The sequence below is a fragment of the Myripristis murdjan genome, chromosome 1 (genome assembly GCF_902150065.1).
Source record: "Myripristis murdjan chromosome 1, fMyrMur1.1, whole genome shotgun sequence".
In the NCBI taxonomy this organism is placed as follows: Eukaryota; Metazoa; Chordata; class Actinopteri; order Holocentriformes; family Holocentridae; genus Myripristis; species Myripristis murdjan.
In genome coordinates, this window is record NC_043980.1 from 41,692,927 (window position 1) to 41,716,835 (window position 23,909).

Below are 23,909 nucleotides of genomic sequence, written 5' to 3' on the forward strand. Positions count from 1 at the left end.
TGATTTTTGCGACTCCACTTGGGGACACATTTAAAGTTTTTGCAATTTTCCAGACTGACTGACCTTCATTTCTTAAAGTAATGATGGCCACTCGTTTTTCTTTAGTTAGCTGATTGGTTCTTGCCATAATATGAATTTTAACAGATGTCCAATAGGGCTGTCGGCTGTGTAGTAACCTGACTTCTGCACAACACAACTGATGGTCCCAACCCCATTGATAAAGCAAGATTTTCCACTAATTAACCCTGATAAGGCACACCTGTGAAGTGAAAACCATTTCAGGTGACTACATCATGAAGCTCATCGAGAGAATGCCAAGAGTGTGCAAAGCAGTAATCAGAGCAAAGGGTGGCTATTTTGAAGAGACTAGAATATAAAACATGTTTTCAGTTATTTCACCTTTTTTTGTTAAGTACATAACTCCACATGTGTTCATTCATAGTTTTGATTCCTTCAGTGAGAATCTACAATGTAAATAGTCATGAAAATAATGAAAACGCATTGAATGAGAAGGTGTGTCCAAACTTTTGGCCTGTACTGTATATCTATATATCTATATCTATATCTATCTATCTATCTATATATATATAGTATATATATATATATCTATATATATATATATATATAGTATATATATAGTATATATATATATATATATATACTATATATATATACTATATATATATATATACACTACTCACAAAAAGTTAGGGATATTCGGCTTTCGGGTGAAATTTCAGGATGAACCTAAAATGCATTCTAACCTTTACAGGTGAACTTAATGTGACCTTCTGTAAACTTTTGAATGCACATGTCCAACTGTTCAATGTTTCAGTACTTTTTGCACAAGTTGCTGTTCTCTAACAAGGAGTTTAACGGCAAAATTCACATCAGGTGTTTGATGCTCCAGCTCATCGAGGTCGTATCATTAGGGAACGGCTGCTGGAGACTGGGGTACCTCAAATGGAGTGGCCTGCACTTTCTCCAGACCTGCATCCCATAGAAAACCTCTGGGGAGTCTGGGTTTTCAAGGTAAGAATTCATCCAAGGACAGTATTTTATACCTCAACCATTCCTCTTCAGCTTTACAAACTTGAAAGTAAATGTTAGCTCACTGTATTATTTGATAGTAATGCTAACTGTGTCGTCGCATATTTGCGCTAGCAAGATATTTTACTTGAGGTCTGTGTTTCTTAACTTTATGGACAGATACTTGAACCACTATAACCCAACGAAATACACGAGCCACTCGATAAATAATGCCGTTGTTGGCTGGAAGTTCGACTAACGTTAGACATGTGGGTGATGCATGAGCACTATGCTATTGCTAATATGCTTTAGCAAGCAGTGTTGCTCAATAAGTTCTGTTTAAACATTGTGCTGTCAGGTTAGTCAAAAATATTGTATGCTTGGTGTTTAATTACTATGTTTCGACACACCACGCTGTGTTATGTAACGTTACTAGTCGCATATGTCACATTTTTCTCTGTCATGGCGTGAGTTAGCATGTTAACATCAGCCGCATTCGGATATCGGAATCGACGCGATGCTGTTTTGATGGACATCTCTTCTGACCAATTGGGAGCCTTCACAGTCAGACTCTGGCGATCAATAGCCAATGAGCATCCACGTTGCACAGGAGTGCTCGCTTTTCTTCTCAGTCAGTCGGGGGAGGCATTGCTAACACTACATTCACATACTGGCTGCACAGCCACACATGCTTGCTACTTTTCTCTCTGCTTCCAACATACATTGGGGGGAGGGAAATAAATAAATAAAAATAGTCTTTGGCCTTGAATGACAGCACAAAAAGGGAATTGTATATTTCATGTTGTAGTGGCAGGGGGGTCAAAAATGTGGTTTTAGACAGTCACTACACTGGTTTCACTGAAAGAAAGGTACACAATACAATGCAATATTTTTAATATGTGTTTTTCAGTGTATTGGCCAGCATTGCTGGGAGTACATATGCAAGGCTTCTAGTTGTCCTGGGCGAAGACAACTCCATGAGAATGGTACTTCTTGGTGGAATTCCTGAATACCTGGAGGACCTCATCAATGACATCAAAAGAACATGTGCATTGTCTGGTAGGATAAGGCTCCAGTACAAAGACACTGACTTTGGGGACATGTTTGTCAATTTGACTTCTACCACGGAAATTAGGGACCTAAGTATTGTCAAAGTCATTCAGATGGATGACCACCCCATTGGTTCTCCCATTGATGCCTTGGAGACCAGCTCCTGTTCATCCATCCAGAGTGATGATTCTGGTTCTGTAGGATCTACTGGAACAGACAGTACAATAATCCTAGACAGGTCACCTTCATCATTGAGAACCATACAGTGGCCAAAAGAGTTCCCTATTCCACACTTTTCTCTTGAGACAGAGATTCAGCTGCAAAAAGGAAATGCAGAGTACAACGCAAAAAAGCTCTTCAAGTACACAGCCTACCCTAAGGATGAGGACTACAGTGAGGTCGCAGAAGCTTTAATAAAGAAGCATCCCTGTCTCAGTGAACCAGGTTCCTTCAACGGCTGCTACGGTTGGAAACAAAGGCTGAAGTATAAGATGGCTAACTACAAAACACAGCTCAAAGCACATGGGACCCCTGAAGTAGTCGTGAATTTCCTGAAAGTTAAGGCCCCACACAGTGCCTTGCCTGCAAAGAAGGTCAAGCGACCAAGACGTGCTGAGGTAAACTACTACCCATCTCTGCCATGTGATGCATCTCCAGAAACCATGGAAAAAGAGAGTTTGTTCTAACAGAAGTGAAGAAAAGAAGTAATAGAGCAACTGTTGCTCAGAAAATGGAACAGACATTTGCCTATCGAAGACAGGAAGTGATTGATCAGGAGCCTCAGTGGATGAAGTCCGGACCAGATGGCCTGCGCTGTGTCAGATACCTGAAGTATGTTTTATGCTAAGAGAAAGTTAACCCTCAGGTGACCCCTTAAATTTCATGACGTCCATGATCCTTCAGGTGGCCAAAAATGTCCACCTCTTATAGTAATTTGGTTTAAACTATTTTCTCTTCTTCTTTTTTCTTTTTTTTCAAAATATTTGTGGTGCTCCATATGGGGCTAAGTCTTAACTAAACATGGTCCTCAAAGTTAACTCAAAAGTACACCCCTTTGCCAAAAATCAACCTCACATGACCTCTGGTTTGTCCATGGGGGGGCTGGGATGGTGGGGAAATGGACAAAAATGTCCAGGGGTCATCAGAGTGTAAGGGGGTGCCCCAGTGGCTCACCGGATAAGAGCATGTACCGTGTACCAGAGTCCTGATCGCAGCATCCTGAATTTGAGTCCCGAGCTCGGGCCCTTTGCTGCATGCCATCCCCCCTCTCTCCCCTGCCTTTCCTGTCTCTCTCCACTGTGACTGTCCAATAAAGCAGAAATGCCAAAAGAAGAGAAAGTTAAAAGTTGTTATATTTGAATAGTGTCCTTAAAGCAATAACTACTGTCATTCCAGGTCAATGCAGAGTTCCTGCGAATCACCACGGTTCCTCTTGAAACAAAGTTCATGGCTCAGCTGGACAGGCATGCTGGTAGGCTGGTAGAGATCATCGGGAGATCTCTAAAAAGAATAGCCTGCAGGGACATAAAACTGGATGTGGGGCCATTAGGATGCAGATCTCTAAATCAGAGAAAATAATTTATGTGGATGGGTGGCGGGCAGGGCATTTATGCCGACGTGCGGATTCGCATGACGTAAAAGCCGATCTGTGCATCACTAGTGTGCGGACTTGATATCTTTGTTTACATTTAGTGTCACAAATCTTTTCTGTCAATGTTTTTACAGACTGTTGACGTCAACACCGGAAGAGAGAACATCCTGAAATCCCTGACGATCTACCTCGGTGGAGATTTTGAATGCCTCATCAAAGAATACCTGGTAATTGCTGATTAGATCATCATACTACTGGCCACATTTTGAAGATGGTGCATAGCCCTAGCCTGGTAAAACCATCCTGATCACAGACCTCAAATTTCATATGGTTCTTTAGATCAGTATGGACTTCTCCCCGCCTGCCTCCATATCCTGAATTTACAATATCTTTAGGCCAATCAGGGACTGTGTTGCATCCAATGACACACATACAACTGCTGTTTTCAAAACAGTAACAGCGTCTCTTAGAGCATCGAGTGGTAACATTAACATTAGTAGAGTAAACAGCAATAAGTGCAGTTATTGCAGAAATAGACTCAATAACAACTCTGAAACAAGAGTTTGCTCTTGTTGGTGCTAGTGCGCATGCGGAGGATATAGACCCGTTTCACTTGTGCTCCTCTCTGCGAATTTGAAAAACTATTTTAATACCTCGTTTTTCGTCTCACAAACTGTAAGAGTGAATATATGTTTCCCTAAGAACTTTATTGAGTTGAAAACACAACATGCTGAAACCAAGCATTCCCAGCAGACCCAAAACCATGGATGGACAAACCACCGCAACGAGAGCTAGTGCTAGTGCTAACATCGAGACTGACAACGACTCCAGATAAGACATATATTACGTGCAAGGCACTATGTAAGGAGACTCGCAGCCTCACAGGCGGAGCTACAAGCTTGAGTGGCTAGTCAGGAGCAGGCTGCTACTGAACTTGACACACGCATGCTAACACCTGAGGCTAGATACTCCGAGCTGGCCAAGTCTAACACTCAGCTTCACGCCAAAGTGCAGGATCTGGAGGCCCGTTCCAGGAGACATAATATCAAAGTTGTGGGGATACAAGAGGGCGAGGAAGGAGGAAAACCCACCAAGTTCGTCTCCAGATTAATCCCCCAACTGCTTGGTGCTGAACACTTCCCACACCCAGTTAAAGTTGACCGGGCACACTGCTCCCTTCAACTGAAGCCGGCCACCGGAGCTAAACCACGCACCATCCTGGCGTGCATCCACCACTTTCAGGATAAAGAGCTAATCCTCCGCTGTGCCAGGCAACAGCCGTTGGAGTATAAAGGAGGTAAGGTGCTGATTTTCCCAGATTACACCAGCGAAGTGATGGTCCAGCGCCGTACCTTCCAGGATGTGATGCAGGCTCTGCGTGACGGAGGAGTGAAACACACCCTACGGTACCCAGCCAAGCTCTGCGTTTACTCCCGGGATGGTGAGGCGCCCAAGATCTTCATGGACCCGGACGAGGCAGCGCGGTCCCTGGGAAAGAATAATCTATGTGAAGGGGAGTGAGCCCATGCACTAACACTTTTCACTCAACTCATGACAGCGCCGAGGTGAGGCAACCATTTCTTCAAAGCGGCTCGCAGCACTGGACTTCTCTATGCACATTGTTTACATATATCTGCCAATACGAAGGCCCACTTAAACTGATGCCATGTTCTCTCACTCTGGGGTGCGGGTTTTGGTCATATTCCTTGTTCTAATAATGTTATTCTTGTGGTGTTTTACAGTTGTTTTTTTTTTTTTTTTTTTTATAATGTCACGGGGATGGGAGATAGCAGTAACATAGTTAGTAGTGACTACTGTATTGCCCAGCAGCTCCCTTTAGGATGGATGTAGGATGCTACATGCCAGGTTCAGGTAGGCACAAGGCAGGATGGGGGTGGGGGGGATATGTTTTTGTATATGGCGCAGACATGTCAGTGTTATTTGAGAAACATCATGATGTTTCTCTAATCTTGCCAGTCAAGTTACAATGGTTAATATTGCTCAATTATGTCATCTTTTTCATTACTCATGTATGCAGGGGGCTCAGTATAGAGTAACAGTAGGAGGCAAGGATATCACAGTAGTTTCGTGGAATGTTAAGGGGTTAGGTCATGTTGTTAAGAGGGACAAGGTTCTCCGACATCTTAAATCTTTATCTGCAGATGTAATATTCCTGCAAGAGACTCATATAAGAGCAACTGAGCAACATAGATTGCGGTGCAGCTGGATATCCCAGGTTTATCTGTTGTCTTTTACCTCTCATGCTCGTGGGGTGGCTATTCTTTTCAAGAAAAATATTCCGTTCTAACTCACTTCACTCAATACAGATCCTAACGGCAGGTACATTATGGTTTCTGGGACTATTCTGGGACACTGTCGATGTCCTTAAACCTCTCTCTCCCTAAACAAAACTACTCCTGGCGCTTTAACCCTCTGTTGCTCTCCGATGGTAACTTTGTGGAAACTATTACTACCAAACTAAAAACCTTTATAGAGATCAATGACAATGGTGAGGTGTCGGATTCTATTCTTTGGGAAACTCTAAAAGTCGTTATTCGTGGAGACATAATTTCCTATGAATCTGCCGTTAAAAAAGAGAGAGAGAAGCGTTTGTTAGAAATCAGGAATATTCTGCCCACCTATGAAGCGACATACCGAACCTCAAAGTCTTCTGAAGACTACAATAAGATAGTTAAGCTTAAATATGAGTATAACTGCATCCTAGGAGGCCAAATAAACAGCATTCTTCTGAAAATGAGGCAAAAGCATTTTGAACTGGATGAAAAACCCATGGGGTCCTGTCGCAGCAGCTCAGGGATGTGCAGGCTTCCAGGATGATTCACAATATCAAATCTAAGGCAGGCACCCTGCTGACTGACCCTATAGAGATAAATGATCGTTTCAGAGAGTTTTACAGTGAGCTGTACTCTTCTAAATGTGGTGCCACCCACTCTGACCTGGTCAACTTTTTTGACTTTCTTGAAATGCCTAAACTTAGTGATGCGGCCAGGGAAGACCTAGACTCCGATCTTACACTGGAAGAAATCATCTCTGCCATTAAGTCCTTCACACCATGCAAAGCGTCCGGGCCTGACGGCTTCGGCTGTGAATTTTATAAGTAGTTCTGTGGCATTCTTGCTCTGCTTTTGCTCAGGATGATGGTGTGTTCTAAGAGAGACAAAATCTTACCAAAAACACTCTGAGGCCAATATCTCCCTCATTTTGAAGAAGGGCAGGGAGGAAACAGACCCAGCCAGCTACAGACCTATTGCACTTCAGAATTCTGACAGGAAAATAATAACCAAAATATTAGCTGGCCGGTTAAATAGGTATCTGTCGTCCATAATCCACCCTGACCAGACAGGGTTCATCCCTGGTAGATTTTCTTTCTCCAATGTCAGACGCCTTCTTAATATTATGTATGCTGATCGAGCGGAAACCAGTGAGGCAGCGATTTTATCTCTAGACGCACACAAGGCTTTTGACCAGGTTGAGTGGCCATATATGTTAGAATCCTTACACAGATTTGGGTTCGGTGACGCATTTATATCTTGGGTGAGACTGATATATGCTGACCCGATGTGCTCCATTTTAAATAATGGTGATAGGTTGAGAAATTGTGGGTTTGGAAGTAGGAGGTACCAAAATGCTCATTAGTCTGTAGGCAGATGATGTTACATTAGGCCTAAATAAACCGGAAAAATCTGTTCACCTTCTGCTAGAACTGATTACCTCTTTTGGAAAGCTGTCTGGGTATACAATTAACTGGGCAAAGAGCGAATATATGCCCCTTTCCAACACCTACACGCCGACTTTCTTAGAAGGCATCCTTTTAGGTTGGTTAAAGATCACTTTACATATCTTGGCCTGACAATACCCAAGGAACCCAGACTCATATACAAATTAAATTTCTCAGAGTTTGTGGCTAAGCTTAAGAGAAATATAGAGGCTTGTAAGATCTTATCTCTGTCTATGACTGGCCGTATTAACTTGATCAAAATGGTTTCCCTTCCCAGGTTTCTTTACCTTTGTCATAACCTTCCTATTTTCCTCACATCAGCCTTTTTTAAAGAACTAGACTCCATAATTTTGCCATACATTTGGAACTATAAGATCCACAGGATCTCAAAAGCTCATCTACAAAAGGCCAAATCGAAGGGAGGGCTGAGTCTGCCTATATTTAGACATTATTACTGGGCTGCTAACATTAGGGCATTGATGTTCTGGCAGCATTAGTCTCCAGGCAAATTGGCCCCTGGGGCCCCCTCCTGGCTGAATTTGGAGGCCAACTCGGTACACAGATCCTCCTTGTCTGCCCTGCTGTTCTGCAAAATAGAAAAACTAGCCATTTTGAGGAGTCAAGGTTTTATTGTTAAAAACTCTGTTAGAATTTTAAACCAGGTGAGAAAAGCCTTGGGTCTGCCAACCACATCTGTACATACACCTATCTGCTTCAACCATTCCTTTATGCCTTCAACATCGGACAGAGTTTTCCATGCCTGGAGAGAGAGGGGTCTTACTTCTATAAAGCATTTGTATGTGGGTGAACATTTTCTTTTGACGAATTGCAAGAGAAATTTGAGTTACCACACTCGCACCATTTTCGTTACCTGCAAATCAGAGACTATGTTCGGTCCAAAATCCCTGATTTCAAAACTCCTCAAGGAGCATGTGTTTTTTGATATCTTGAGGAACCCCCCTGACTCCAGGCATCTCATTTCTAGTTTTGTGCGTTTGTTTGATTATTGTAACAGGGCTGCCACAGACGGGGTGAGGGAGGCTTGGGAGGCAGAGCTAGGCATTGAGCTGTCTGCAGCTACATGGGAGAAGTGTTTAGCCATGATACGATCCTGCTCGGTTAACAGCAGACATCAGCTGATCCAAGTCAAAGTTGTCCACCGTCTTCATTACTGCAAACTCAAACTGCACAAGATTGCTCCTTCTGTCTCACTGCTGTGCGACAGGTGTAAAGTGTCGGAGGGCACACTGTCTCACACTTTCTGGCTCTGGCCCTTGCTGACTGGACTCTGGGACAAAATATTTAACTGGTTTTCCAAGGCGTATAAGAGACCCTTCCCACCGGAGGCCGAACTTGCCATCTTTGGCTGCTCACAGACTACAGCAGGCCTACCTGCAGCAATGTGGCAGTCTCTGATGCTGGGGATGATTGTTGCAAAAAGGCTCATCCTACTGGAGTGGAAGTCAACATCTCCCCCCTGCTTTCAGAGATGGTTGGCTGATATGGCTTCAGTCATACAAATGGAAAGACTCAGGTTCACATGGACTAATTCAACTGGAAAGTTTTTGGCTATTTGGGGCCCCTTCCTTGCCTACCTGGATGAGACCAGGACAGTTGACAGATAACTGGTATCTTTACTGTTTATTGGTTTATCCATTTATCCATGTACCTGTGTACTTAATTTCATTTTACATGCCTGAGCCGGGGTGTTGTTGTTGTTACTGTTGTTGTTATTGTTATTGTTATGTCTTTTTTTCCTTTAATATAAAATACTAAATTAAAAAAAAGAGTTTGCTCTTGTTTCAGAGTTGCTCTGCGAGTTGACTCGTGCTCTGAGAGACTTACTGTTTTGAAAACAGCAGCTCTGTGCACGTCATTGGATACGATGCAGTCCCTGATTAGCTGAGTTGCCTATCAATCACAACTCGGTCCCTGATTGGCCTGGGGATATATTATAATTATATTATAGTTGTAGTAGTAGTAGTTCTTCTTTCTACAGTGTTGTTGGACACTTATAATAACAATCTGAGTCTGTCAGTAACAAAAACGAGCATTTTAGTGAACGTAATCTGGTGCTCGCACTCGCCCCATTTCTTTACAGTGTGGCCGTTTCGCGGTGCCGTTCTCCCTCAATATTGGAACAGTTCCAAACATTTTTATCACAACCATTCATTTCGACACACAAACACTGGAAAATAGGGCCCAGGTTGAAAAATACCGAAATTTTCCTTTAAAGGGTAGTTAAAACAGCTGTTAGTGGTTTGGTGGTGTAGGTAAACAACAGAGATTTAGAGCTCTGTCTGTGAACACACAGAAAGGACCACCTCTGTGTAGAGCTCTCACTCATGATTGGATAATATGTTGTAGGTTACAAGAAAAGTTTCTCCTGTGCTTACTGCAGAGCTTCTGTAAGGTTTTTTGATTGTGGTTGTATGAGGTCTGTCTGCCTAATCAGTGTGTCACCTGAAGTAGTTCGCTCAGGTCTCTCTGCCGGTAATACACTGACTAGGCCAGGGGTGCCCAGTCATGTGCCATGGAGGGCCAAGAGGCTGTAGGTTTTCATTCCAACCAGAAACTCCATCAGATGAGTTCACTGATTAGTTCCTCCTCTCTGCTTGAAGGTGAGGTCATCAGTAACCATGTTTCCATTTCCGTGTTTTAATGCGCATTTTGAAGTTTCGTATTAAAAAAAACGTAATGTAAATGCCTAAATTCGAAAAAAAAAAAAAAAAAATCCTCTGATTCGCAAAAAGGTTTTTACACTTGCTTGAGGTGGATTTTTATTAATGCAAAAAACAGTTAATGCTCATAATCTGAAATGGAAACACATTTTTCGAATTAACTCTGATGTAGCGAGGGTTTAACGCACATGACTGATCAGCTGTTTCTGCTGCCGGCATCTTCTCCGGTTTCCTTCATAACATAACATAACATAACAACATGGTTAATCAACATGCTGCATTCCTCTCCTCCCTGATTATACCTGTACTACCGGGGGATAGCCATAGCTAATGCTGCTAAGACTTGATCCCTGTCCAACCTCTGTACATGCGTACTTAAGTGACATACGTATGCACCATGTAACCCCATTAACAAAAAAACAAAAACAAACGTAACTCATGCTTTTGTAAATAATTTGATAGAATTAAAAATGAACATGTTACATTGGGTTAAAAATATTAATTTAATTTGTAGTCTCACATTAAAAAAAAATAAGTTGTTCTAAATAGAAATTTTCAATTTTCATTGATTAAATAAAAAAAAAATGTTAGATGGAATTAAAAATAACAAATCCATGCAATTAATTTTTATTTAATTTATTAAGTTGTTCTGAATAGAAATTTTCCATTTTAATTGATTAAATAAGTTAAATAGAATTAAAAATAACAATTTCATCCAATTAAATTTTATTTAGTTCACTAAAATTAATTTTATTAGATTTGACCAACTGAAGAACTTTTTTTTTTAAATCATTCAGTGTTTTACTTTTTTCAGTGTATATATATATACTGTATATAGATATACAGTACAGGCCAAAAGTTTGGACACACCTTCTCATTCAATGCGTTTTCTTTATTTTCATGACTATTTACATTGTAGATTCTAACTGAAGGAATCAAAACTATGAATGAACACATGTGGAGTTATGTACTTAACAAAAAAAAGGTGAAATAACTGAAAACATGTTTTATATTCTAGTTTCTTCAAAATAGCCACCCTTTGCTCTGATTACTGCTTTGCACACTCTTGGCATTCTCTCCATGAGCTTCAAGAGGTAGTCACCTGAAATGGTTTTCACTTCACAGGTGTGCCTTATCAGGGTTAATTAGTGGAATTTCTTGCTTTATCAATGGGGTTGGGACCATCAGTTGTGTTGTGCAGAAGTCAGGTTACTACACAGCCGACAGCCCTACTGGACAACTGTTAAAATTCATATTATGGCAAGAACCAATCAGCTAACTAAAGAAAAACGAGTGGCCATCATTACTTTAAGAAATGAAGGTCAGTCAGTCCGGAAAATTGCAAAAACTTTAAATGTGTCCCCAAGTGTTATTTAAGTTTGGCCATTCTATTTTCACATGGGCAACCTATATTTATCTTTCCAACCTTCAAAATAATTTAGTAAGCATCTTTCTGCATTTTATATACCCAATATGTTGATACAGTATGCCAAGATGACAAAAATAATGGCTGGGTCATATAGGTGATGATATGCTGAAAAAAAGGATACCAAACTTTACTATGGTAAAACATTTTGAATGGGTTTTATAAACAGAAATTGAAAAGCATGCACAAATGGCCAAATACCCTCAGACTATAAGGATTAAAGAGCTTCACAGGAAAAGAAATTCAACATGACAACCGCCCTAAAACTTCTTCTATGGGTCCCTTCTAACAGAAAAAATAGTTTGTCAGCTTTTACCAAGACATGTCAGCAAAAGCCTTTTCTGAAGCCCTATTCTGAAATGGTCCCCTGACTAAGAATGTAGCAGGAAAAAGGGCTCCTGATAGCAGCAACAGGAGGTTGCTTTACACAAGCAAACAGAAGAAGATTCAACTTTATTGTCATTGCACAAGTACAAGTAGGCTACTAAGACAACAAAATGCAGTTTAGCATTTAACCAGAAGCGCAAAAAACAAAAACAAAAACAAAAAACAAACAGAAAGTGCAGTGCAGTGGATATAAATATGTATATTATCTATAGTACAGTATTTACAGTGTGAATATGAACAGAGTCTAGGCCTAGGAGTTTAATGAAAGTGATAATAAATAGTACATATAATAAATATAGTATATACACAAATGAATTGTATATACAGGTATGAATAGCATATATACATATAAACACATGCATATATACCAGGGGTCAGCAACCCGTGGCTCCGGAGCCGCATGCGGCTCTTTCATCCCTCTGATGTGGCTCCCTGTGGCTTTTGAAAATAGTTAATGAGATTTAATTAAAATGTATTTTATTTTAGTTCGTTTGTTTTTAAAATGTAATTCTAAATTTGAAGATTATGGTTATCTTGTAACATCTAAATAAAACGTGTTTAAAAATTTTTTTGTCGCTCTCAAAAGCAAACATCGCGCACGCCTAACAGATGACAGCTTACGATCCTGTGTGAAGATGAAGGTGACAGCATACAGCCCTGGGGTCCATTTCCCAAAGCAGGTTTAGTGAAAACTCTGAGGGCCCTATCTTGCGCCAGACTCCCTAAACCCGCTATTTGCGGATTTAGGATTTAGGAAGAGGCGTTCCCCCGTAAAATTGCTATCTTGTGCACCTCCCGCTATCCGCAAAACACCTCCGCTACCCGCTATATTATGAATAGGCGTGTTTTGGGCGTTACGCCAGTTAAACCAATCAGTGTGCCAGGTGCCATTGCCTTTAAGGGCAGGATGCGCTATCCTAAATCCTAAATCCTAAACCCGCGATGGAGAGAGGGAGGTAGATTTTCTCAGGGCTTCTACTGAGGCTAAAGCAAGGTGGCTTTATATACATATTATATATTATATTATAGGCGAGTTAATTCGGGAGATGGAGCCACATGTGTCCAAGTGGACGTGTCACAAGGTTGTACTGATTGAGTAAAATCCCCGGGTCACACCACACACACACAAGAGGCAGAGGTGGAACTATGTGTAAACTAATTTATTGACAAGGTAGATTGGGCAAATAAAACATTAAAATAATAATAAAAATATAGCACAGCTGCTGGCTTATGATAAAACAATAAAACGTGCTGGCGTAAGTGTCCAATTAAAACAGTCTTTCCTCTAAACAGTCTATATGAGTAATATACTCAGTCCATTCCGGCGGCGTCCTGGTATCAGTCCGACCGTGTGCGTGGCGAGGCTCCGTTGGGGCGCGCATTGAAGCCACCTGGGCGCGCTCTCCTAACAGCCCAAACTTTAGGGAAAGCGGATAGCGGGTGGTCAGGACCATCCGCTATCCCTAAAGTGTGTGCGCAAGATAGCAACTTTAGGGATAGCGCATGAAACACGCCCACGACGCACCTCCAGGCGCAAATGATGCAGTCGGCATAACGGATAGCGGGTAGCGTGGGCGCAAGATACCGTTTAGGGATAGCGGAAGCTCCTAAATCCGCAATTTGCGGGTAGCGGGTAGTGGCAGCGGATAGCGGGTGGCACAAGATAGGGCCCACAGTCTGTTAACCCTGAAATGAGGGAAACAGAGTTTTCGGTTTCACAAAGGGAGGTAACTCAAACCAGAGAAAGAGGGGTAACTCTAGCCTGTTTAGAGGGAGGTAACTTAAGTTCTTGGTCAGTTACCCTAGTAACAGACTCCCTGAAACTAACCTGGTCGGGACCAGGTTTTTCTTGTGAAACCTCAAGTTTCTCTCTGTGTCTGCCCTCTTTCAGCCACACACGGTATTTAACTTCCTCATTCAGTCAGTCAGCAGGTGAGTTTTGGCGTGGCGTATTAGTTCTGCCGTCTGTTATTTAAAAAAAAAAAAAAAAAAAAAAAACAGTCAGTAGGCCTTTATTAGAAGTCCATGAGTAGTTAGGTGGCGACATTTTTTCATGAACATGGCGTGTCCTTTTGACAATCGATCCCGTGGATGAAGGTGCAGTGTTACTGCGCAGATAGCCTAATTAAATATTCATTGGGAGACGATTATAAGACCACACATGAGATTATGCCGAGGTCTTACCTGCTTGAACAATGTTTTTATATTTAATCTTAAACTGCTGCCAAGTGCGCTTCTCCCCCGTGGGATTGCACCGAAATGAAATAATTCAATAGGCATACCATTCAAGCAGTTTTCCCCTGTAATAATAGGGAGTTTATGCGGATTGTGCGGCGGGTACGGCAACTGGAAATGGATCTGCGCTCTGCTGATCGCGACTTCAGCTGTCGTGCCGACGTTGTCTGCCGTAGTATCCTGATCTACAACGGCGAAAGGATCATTCTCACGTAGTCGCTACAACGCGTGATACAGGTGAATCAGTTAAATAGTTTTCCTCGTATTTCTGAAATTAAATGTGTTCTTGCACGTCATGCAGGTCACGCACCGAACTATCCCTTCATACTCCGATCAGATATGTGCTTAATTGTCAGTAATTAATTATTATTAATGTATTATTATTATTTAAATCTTTCAATTATTGTCCGAAATGCACAATTCTTTCCGTTTTGCTCTCTACCTGCACTTGGCATAATGACAATACATTTGAATAGCAAAAAAACTTGAAAGCACTCACTATGAGTGTAACACTTTTAATTAATAAAACTGCACAGCGTTAACGCTGAGGAAGACACTGCCGCTGTCGCTGTAGTTTGCTTAATGACTACTGTGGATTTGACAGCTACGGCAAGAGCGTCGGGAGAGAGCCATTTCCGGTTGCCATAGCCGCCGCACAATCCGCCTTTGCTTAAACTCCCTATTATTGTGATTGCAACGGACTACATTTAAACTTACGCATTGACCCGAGCAGCAATTTTCTCCCACGCCATCTCCCTCTCCTTTGCCGCTGCAGCGGTGTTGTACTTTAAAAAAAAACAAAAAAAAAAACAAACATGTTCAAACTCGCTGTATGAATGCATTAAGATTTCCAATTGGGGTGAAAAACGCAGCCCGACGCTTCCCCGTTGCCATGGTGATTCGTCAAATTGGGTCTCCATTGACGCTGTCTTTTTATAACTGTGGTGCATGCGCTTAACTCCAGGTGAAACTACTCCGAGTTGATAAAACCAACTCAAACCAGCTTTCCTATCTCAGAGTAGATCCACTCAGAGTTCGTTGAACCTGCTTCATGAAACGGACCCCAGATGTGCAGACGCTGTGCGCTGAGGTTCAGGAGCAGAAATCACATTAACCAAGTATGATAAATATTTTAATTGCCTATTATTTTGCATATATTCATATTTTTTCATTGTTCAGTGAAATAGTCCTTTTATTATTCAGGTTGACAGCTGACTGCACGCGCCAGTAAAAGGATGACGGCACACAGAAAGAGGGGGCATTTTTGGTTTGCTGCCAGTGGATAATTTAAGTTCGGCGTTGTATTCATAAATACAAGAAGGACTCAAATAGACATTGAGTATACTTGAGAGTAACCTTCAACCCAGCGTCTTTTTTTTCAGAGTTCAAAATGTTTTTGTTGCATGCAGAAATGTAATTTCGTTTTCTCTGCAGTCCATTGATTTCATAAATGCAACACATTATAGTTTGTTTATATATAGCATAAAGGCAAAAAAAACAAAAACAAAAAAAACAACATTATATGCAGTGTTATTTCATTTTAAATGTCAAAAGGGTTTGTGGCTCCCAGTGTTTTCTTTACTGTGGGAAACGGGTCCAAATGGCTCTTTGAGTGGTAAAGGTTGCCGACCCCCGATATATACAGATGTGGATGGTATATGAATAGTATATATGTATATATATATATATATATATATATATATATATATATGTGTGTGTATATATATGTGTGTATATATATGTATATATATATATATATATATATATATATATATATATATATATATATATATATATATATACAGTTGCAGCTCCCGCTCTGTAGAACGCACTGCCTCTCACTGTGCGGACTGCCAATAGCCTCTCCACTTTTAAAACACTTCTGAAGTCGCATTTGTTTACTCTGGCCTTTGGCTGAGTATGGCCACCTCTATTGGGTCTTTTATCTGTTATGTTGACTGTATTATTGTTTTTGTTGCTTTTTATTGTTTTAATTGTTTTTTGCTCATTTTACTGTAAAGCACTTTGGGAGGCCATTGGCTTTTTTTAAATGTGCTATATAAATAAAGCTGACATTGACATTGACAACAAAATTGTTTGGGCTGTGAGAACCGATATACAAAAGTCCTTGCCAGCAGTATGAAATGAAAGCAAGAACAGACTTGCTACAACAAGGCAAATAATTGCTATTTTGCAAAATCTGGAGAGACACTGAGCCTTGTGTTGTGCACGCACCACCATCTTGGATGGAAAAGTTGGGAAATAATCACTAGAAGAAAAATGTTCATGTACAGTTAGGTCCAAAAGTATTTGGACAGTGACACAACATTCATAATTTTTCCCTTGTACACCACCACAGTGGATTTGAAATGGAGTAAATAAGACATGATGTAGACTTTCTACTTTAATTTAAAGGGTTGAACATAAATATAGCATGTGACTGCTGATGGAAGTAGCAGGATGAATTCTGATGTTTATGGGGCTATACTCTCTGCTCAGATTCAGCCACATGCCACAAAACTGATAGGATGGCACTTCACAGTGCAGATGGACAATGACCCAAAACATACTGCAAAAGCAACCCAAGAGTTACTGAAAGCAAATGGTGGAATATGCTTTGATGAGGTCAGTCCCCAGACCTCAACCCAGCTGAGCTGCTTTTCATTTGCTGAAGACCAAATTGAAGACCGAAAGACCCACAAACAAGCAGTAACTGAAGGCAGCTGCAGTAAAGGGTTGGCAGAGATCTCAAGGGAGGAAACTCAGAATTTGGTGATGTCCATGGGTTCCAGACTTCAGTCAGTCATAGACTACCAAGGATTTTTCTCCAAATATTGAATATAATCTGTATAATTCTAGTTATGTATGTTATGTACAGTTTGTCCAATTACTTTTGAGCCTCTGAAAATAGGATTACAGTGTATAAAACCGGCTGTAATTCCTAAACAGCTAATGCCATATATTTGTACAGGTGGCGCCACGACAAGGTGCTAGCCATGTTCGCCGACATCCTAGCGCAGGCAAGAACCCAGAAACGCCAACTCACAGGCAAGCTGCCACCTGTCATCACCTTTGTCAAGGAGGGAGCAAAGCCAGTAGGGCCCAATAAAACCAGGGCAAGTCTCCTGCAGTCAGCCCAAGTGTGGGAGCTAAGGGTAGACCTGAAGAGAGGGCTCCAGTTCCCGGATGTCGTCTACACAACCTTACATCTCCACTGAAGGGAAAAAGATCATCCTTGTGGAGCTTACTGTGCCATGGGAAGAAGGGTGTGAAGAGGCATATGAGAGCAAATCTGAGCGCGACAGAGATCTGATGCAGGACTGCAGGGAGAAAGGCTGGCAGACATGGTTGTACCCGATTGAGGTAGGGTGCAGAGGTTTCCTGGCCCAGTCAGCCTGGAAGTTGTTGACAGCAGTGGGGCTGACAGGAAGTGAGAGGAAGAAGATACGAAGATTGGGGCAGGAGGGAGGAGGCATGCTGGCAACCAGGAGGGAGTGAGTAGTGGCTGGCCACCACTGCTGACCCGCCAACAGGAGGGTGTTGTGGTTAAGGGTTGAAACACCCAGTGAGTGCTGGTAACCATCTGATGACACGACCTCCTGGCCAAAGGCTGCAGTCATTATGCAATGACTAAGAGGAGAAGCATCACAAGATGTATGTAAATACTGTTAAAGCCCCTTAAAATGAAGCTAAAAATCTGCACTTCAGTCACATCTTGATTACTCCATTTAAAATCCACTGTGGTGGTGCATAAGGGCAAAATTCTAAATCTTGCATCACTGTCCAATTACTTCTGGACCTAACTGTACAAAAAACTTTAGAGGGCTTTATAGGGCTCTTTCCACCATTCACAGTTGGTTCTTCACACAGTAGAAACAAATATTCCCTGAACTTCATGGCCTCTGGCAAGTCCCAGATTATGGAAAGTTCCGGGTTACCCTTGGTAGTAAAAAAGGGCCATTAGATGTAGCCTTTATACCAGCAAAGACAATTCAAGTAAAAAAAAACTGAGAAGAAGAAGGAGGAAACAAATAGAGGAGGATAGATATTGTTTAGCACTGACATGGTTGAGGTGGTTATAGTTAGATGACATCAACGACATGCTACTCACTATCAACTAGATGGAGGGATATACATATTGGTGGGATGAAGGGTAGGGGTTATAGATGAAGGAATGGATGGGATACCACAATCTAAATATTTAATATTTAACATTTAAATACACTATCATTTCTTATAAGGGGGTTTTCACACTGATTATGCTTTACCTGCAGCTAAAGAGTAACTGATCTGCTATGTTTCATGCTAGAGTGCCACTTTTTTTTTTTTGTTCCTATCATATTCTAACAGATTATATGAATTCATTGTTACAATATAACATGTTTTTAATTCCTTTTTATTTGCCAACAGTAGGTTTGCTGAGCATGAATGCTCTTTTACAGTGACATCCTGCTTTACATTCACACAACTGTGATAAATGTAGACTATGTGGATGGCAAACTGTACAGAGACAAGAATGTAGCTACCAAGTTATTACTATTAAACAACATACCAACTCATATCAGCCTACACACTGTTACACTACAGCCTTATTAAGGTACAGTATATCATCTAGATAATGAATTCTAAACTCAAAAATATAATAATATCAACCCTAAAATTTCCAAGCTGGAATGACAGTACATTGCACCACAGATAAAAACGAATAAAAATCATTACTCACATGTGCAAACATAAGGCAGACATATGTCTATTACAGTATCATTTTCAAAATGAATAATTCAAGTTTGTATTGAGAATTCTTAAACATATTTGCCTCGTTTGACTCATTTGGTTTTGATCTAAATGAGATTGTGTGTTCATAATCAAGTTTTTATTTTGTATGTGTGAATCGATGTAACTTACCCAGTGGTACCCTGGCGGCTGAGGCATCCGGGTTTATCCAGAATGATAACCAGGATAGAACGACGATTAACAGAGTTGGAGCATAAACTCCCATCATATAGAAACCAACCTGCCGACGCAATGTAAAAATAACCTCAACACAGGTATAGTATCCTAGAGAGAGAGATAAACAAAACAAGAGGGAGAGATGTTGGATTATTCACGAGTAAAAATAATTTACGTAACGATCTGGACCATTGTTTATCAATATTGCATATAAGGTTCTAAAATCTCTGTAATATATCAAATTTTAAATGTTTGTATGCATTTGTAAAATGGGAGATGGGGACATGTTCACATCTTATTCACCATATCAAACCAGATTTATCAAAGGAAGACAGTCTTGAGACAACACTGTCCATCTTTTCAGCTTAGTAGACACAGACAGGTCAGAAAACCAACATATAGGCCCATATTCATATAGGCTATTCAAATTGTATTGTATTGTATCTCTCACTGTATAAGAGAAGAGATTTTTGTTGCACAATCTGGGGTTTTCGCCTTCCAGCAAATCAACATCGTATTCATGGACTCCCACCCACTATTGCAACTACAGTGTTTGCCATAATTAGTTTGATCCCTAATAAAAGCAGTGCAACTTGCATATTCTTGCCCAAAATAGTAGTGGTGGAGTTAGTAGTTAAAAAGAATAATAATTGTAAAAGAATTACTGACCTGTCCCTTGGTAGTACTTGGTGCAGTTTCCATATTTAATATCTTCTTGTTTAATGTCAAACTGAGGCAGAGCAATTTCATCCATCTGAACTGGGTCAGACTGCCACATGAACACTAGATCACTGGTGGTATAACCAACTACAATACAAATATGAAATAAAAACACATTATTTGCAATATTCAAACATGTTTTTATCCATACCATTAGTGGCATTCTGTCCCATAAACGCTAAAACACTGGTAGTATTACTAATCAAATAATCATCCTCTCAGTGGTCTGACAACTACTTAAGTGTACAGCTATAGTAAATTATCACTGTAAGGGTCCAGGGCAGCGAGCTTCAAGGCAATTAAAGAAGTTCAGCTGGTCCTGTTGTTTAAATTCTGAAGTCAAAGTATCAACAGATCATCAGTTGCTCCTGTCCTGCACAGTGTAGATGCACGGGTATTTCTGAGACACTGATAGTAAAGGAGGTTTCTGAGCATACACAGGGAAGGCTCAGAAATATGTTGGAGCTGGATGCCTGAGGTAAAGGCACCTTATTGTTATACACTGTGCTGCTAGCTTTAGCCTCGCCGTATTTACTAGCAATGTCCTGGTGGTGCTTTTGCTGATGGGTGGGCATCTTGACTACACACATATAGTCAATAAATCCTCCTCTATCAATTGTGTCATTTGAACATAAAATAATATTATGTTTAGCTTTTAGTTTAGGGGAATAAGCTGCCTTGACTGCAAAGCTTCTCAACTAAGCTGCTATCTCTGCTGCCTGCATCAAAAAGTATGCAAAATACACGTCACTGATTCTTGGGATTTTGGATAAAACAGGTTTTAATTTTGAGAAAAAAAAGTGAGCTAAATTACAAAATCTGAAGGTATGTTATTATAGGTCAAGGTCTTGGCTGTTCAGGAATGTACCGGTGCAACCTCCTCATTTTGCATTTTTTTCATAAAATAGGCGTTTTCCAGTTATTAGGCTACTTTGTTTTTGTCAACACCGTCACCGTAATGTTTTTTTTTTATTTGAAAAACATATGTTTGTATTAAAAGAGACTATTACTTCAATAACTCAACAGCACCATAGAAACATATTGTAAGCATATCCATTTAAAACAAATATAACTGCCTCTGACGGTGGTGACAGTGGCCTCATTACAACATACAATTCCAAAATTTGTACCACTCAAGTCAATGGCTTCTTGCTTAACAACTTTATTTAACTATTTGGTACAAAAAATAACAATCCTGAGCACTGTTATAAGCATTTTTCAGACTTCAGTCATCACCGTCACACAGAAAACCTGACGGTGGTGACAAAAACCTGCTCTTTCACATGATCAGCATGAGTTGTTCACATTAGCCAGCTTGTTTACCTCCTGTTGCTACCTACATCAGACCTCTTCTTAAAAAGTATACATTTATTCCATAATCTCATCTAATATTTTTTATACAAAAGTGACGTTGTTGACATGTTATGGTTGTGACAGTAGCAGTGTCCAAAAATATGAAGAGATAATAGAGAGAGAGAAAATAGCAAACTTACAGGAGCCTGAGTGGTCTTGAAGCATGCAGTAGAGCTGAAGGTTTGAAAAGGGATCCTCAGGAATGTACCGTATTGATCTGAATATAAGACGATCCTGATTTTAAGACGACCCCTCTTTTTCAAGACCCTTTTTTGGAAATATACTTTTTATATGGACATTCTGCGACACCAGCCCATGCTAGCTTTAAACTCAGTGCAGGCTATGTTGAGCTCTGTGGCAACTTCAAGTGCTTTTTGCTGCATCACAGCCCTCGTAACGGGCAGTCCTTCACTACGTTTCTCATTCACAAAATCACACACCCTCCTGTCAGTCTCGTTGAATCGACCAGTTTTTGGACGACGAAAAGCCCTTCTCTGGCTGTGGGCATTTTTTAGCTCTTCTTTCTGAGACCTCCACCGTCTCACATTGCACTCAGGGCCAGGCTTAAGGGATATTTATTTACCTTTGATGTGTCTCAAATCGCGCACTTCTGCACTTGCACGTAGTATTTTGAGTGCATAAGTGCATTCACACTGAAAATACTAACAAAATGCAGTGCACTGCAAATACCCGGATGTACACTCAAAACAGTCAAAAAGTTGAGTGTGGAACGATGGACACTTCTCACCCTAACGGCACCACTGACCGGAAGTAGATACCTAAAAAAGCTGAGTTGACTTTTTGTTTTACAACTGTTAATGTCACTTTATTAAGTTTTATTTTTTTTTCAGGCGAGAAAGTAACTATGTAGATTCCAAATATGTGGTCAGTTTGTCCAAATAACTTCTGTTTTGAAAATTGCTTTGACGTTTTCGGATAACTCTCAAGCTAGCGATTGTGCAAAGTACAGTCACTTCCGGTTGTTTACAAAAATAAAACTCTAATACCTTAGAGGCAGTGGTCATGCTTTTATTTTGAAGATAGGATGTGTACACGTCTACTTCTGGATAACTTTACCACCGAAAACCAAAGCCAGCTGCGGCTCCGGTCGGCATCAGGTGGGCCGGCCGCGGCTCCGGTCGGCATCAGGCGGTCAGGTCTGCCGGATCTGACATGTGAGCGGCCGGTGCCGCGGCCGGCCCGCCTGATGTCGACTGTGGCAATCGTCATTTCCGGTAAGTGCACAACGGGAAGTGCGTGATTTGAGACACACCACTTGACAGTTTCGGAGGTAACTTCAAAAAGCATCCAACTGACAGCCGGAGCGGCATGTCAGCTGGCTGCTACATTCAACCGGGTGGCAGTGCACACCTGCCGGACTACCTGATGCCTCGGCCGGCACCGCGCCCACCTGGTCAGGTCTGCCGGTTCTGACAGGTGCACGGCGCACACAGACTGCCATATATATCTTTCATCATAAATCAACTTTTGTTTATACGCTGTTGCAGCAGCACAACGGACAGGGACACAGACAACATGGTTGATTATTGATTGCGCGACATGGCCATTCGCCGGTAATCGCGCTGCGCATTAAACGATTTTGTGGAGGCAGGAGGAAAGTTGCATGATTTACGTTGTATCCATGTTCGCGCGCTGCGTGCATGACTGTGCATGTGCTCATGCATGAACACCCGTACCGTGCTGGAGCACACCCCTTCCAACCGTGCCAGAGCGGGGGAAGTGTGCTGTATTCAAGCACGGAACATATGCAAGTACAATACATGTGTATTTGCTTAGACCCCCAATATTAGACGAGGGCGTTTTTTCAGGGCATTTTCAATGGAAAAAATATTGTCTTATATTCAGATCAATACGGTAATTGAACTTGTAGTTTTTTTATTATTATTTTTTAAATAAATATCTGACGGTGGTGACGAATATGTGGGACACATTTTGAGCAACCACAAAATAATAGTAAATATTGTTCAAAACTCATTGTTTGTAGTTTTTAATACATATTATGATGTACTCTTTCATGTGGTAAATATATTATTCAATGAAATTATTACTTTTTGTTGTTTTAATCAAGTTGAAATGATTATCTCCTATCCGAGGACAACTGGTTTTGTAGGCCATGGGTCAACATATAATCATTAAATTAATACAAATTAAAAATAAACCTATAAAAGAACCTTACAAATGTGCAAAGGACCCCCTGATTATGCCCTTGATTCTTTTTATTCATTAAAATGTTGTAAATTTCCAACAGAAATAGCATTTTTCTTAGTGAGACATGATTTATCCAAATTCCCAAGAATCAGTGACATTACTCCAGTGCTGGCAAGTCCACACTGCCACCTTTGTGTTGTAGAACAGTTTTTTTAGTCCTGTTATGTCTATGAGGCACTTAACAACAAAGCACCGTCATACATCAAAGATTGTTTAGCATTTTATATCCCTCCCAGAACACCCAGGCCCTCCACTGTTTTTTCATTACATGGTCCGAAAGTATGCAAGACCACAAGAGTTTTCAGCAGAGTTCTCGATCCCCAAGTTGACTCTGATTAAGCCCACACCCTAACTTTAAGTGATTTTGCCCTTGGTACTCTGACATGAAAAGGTATTTTGGTTTGTGTTAGTTATAATATACTTACTTATGAAACAATTTCAAAGCATAATGTGAAATAAACTCAAAACAATGTTGTAACGATTATTTGTGTACATATTTCTGTTTCATAGCAGTGTCTG

General features: G+C 40.9%; 1 protein-coding gene across 1 annotated transcript in view; it reads right to left on the reverse strand.

Annotated features, from left to right (window-relative positions):
* LOC115369087 (glycine receptor subunit beta-like) overlaps positions 1-23,909 on the reverse strand; it is a 262,500-nt gene that overhangs the window by 57,864 nt on the left and 180,727 nt on the right. The window contains exons 7-8 of the mRNA XM_030065640.1: positions 19,758-19,895; positions 19,044-19,196 (exon numbers count right to left, since the gene is read on the reverse strand). Of these exons, the coding sequence (XP_029921500.1) occupies positions 19,044-19,196; positions 19,758-19,895 (291 nt within the window). The remainder of the gene's footprint in view (positions 1-19,043; positions 19,197-19,757; positions 19,896-23,909) is intronic.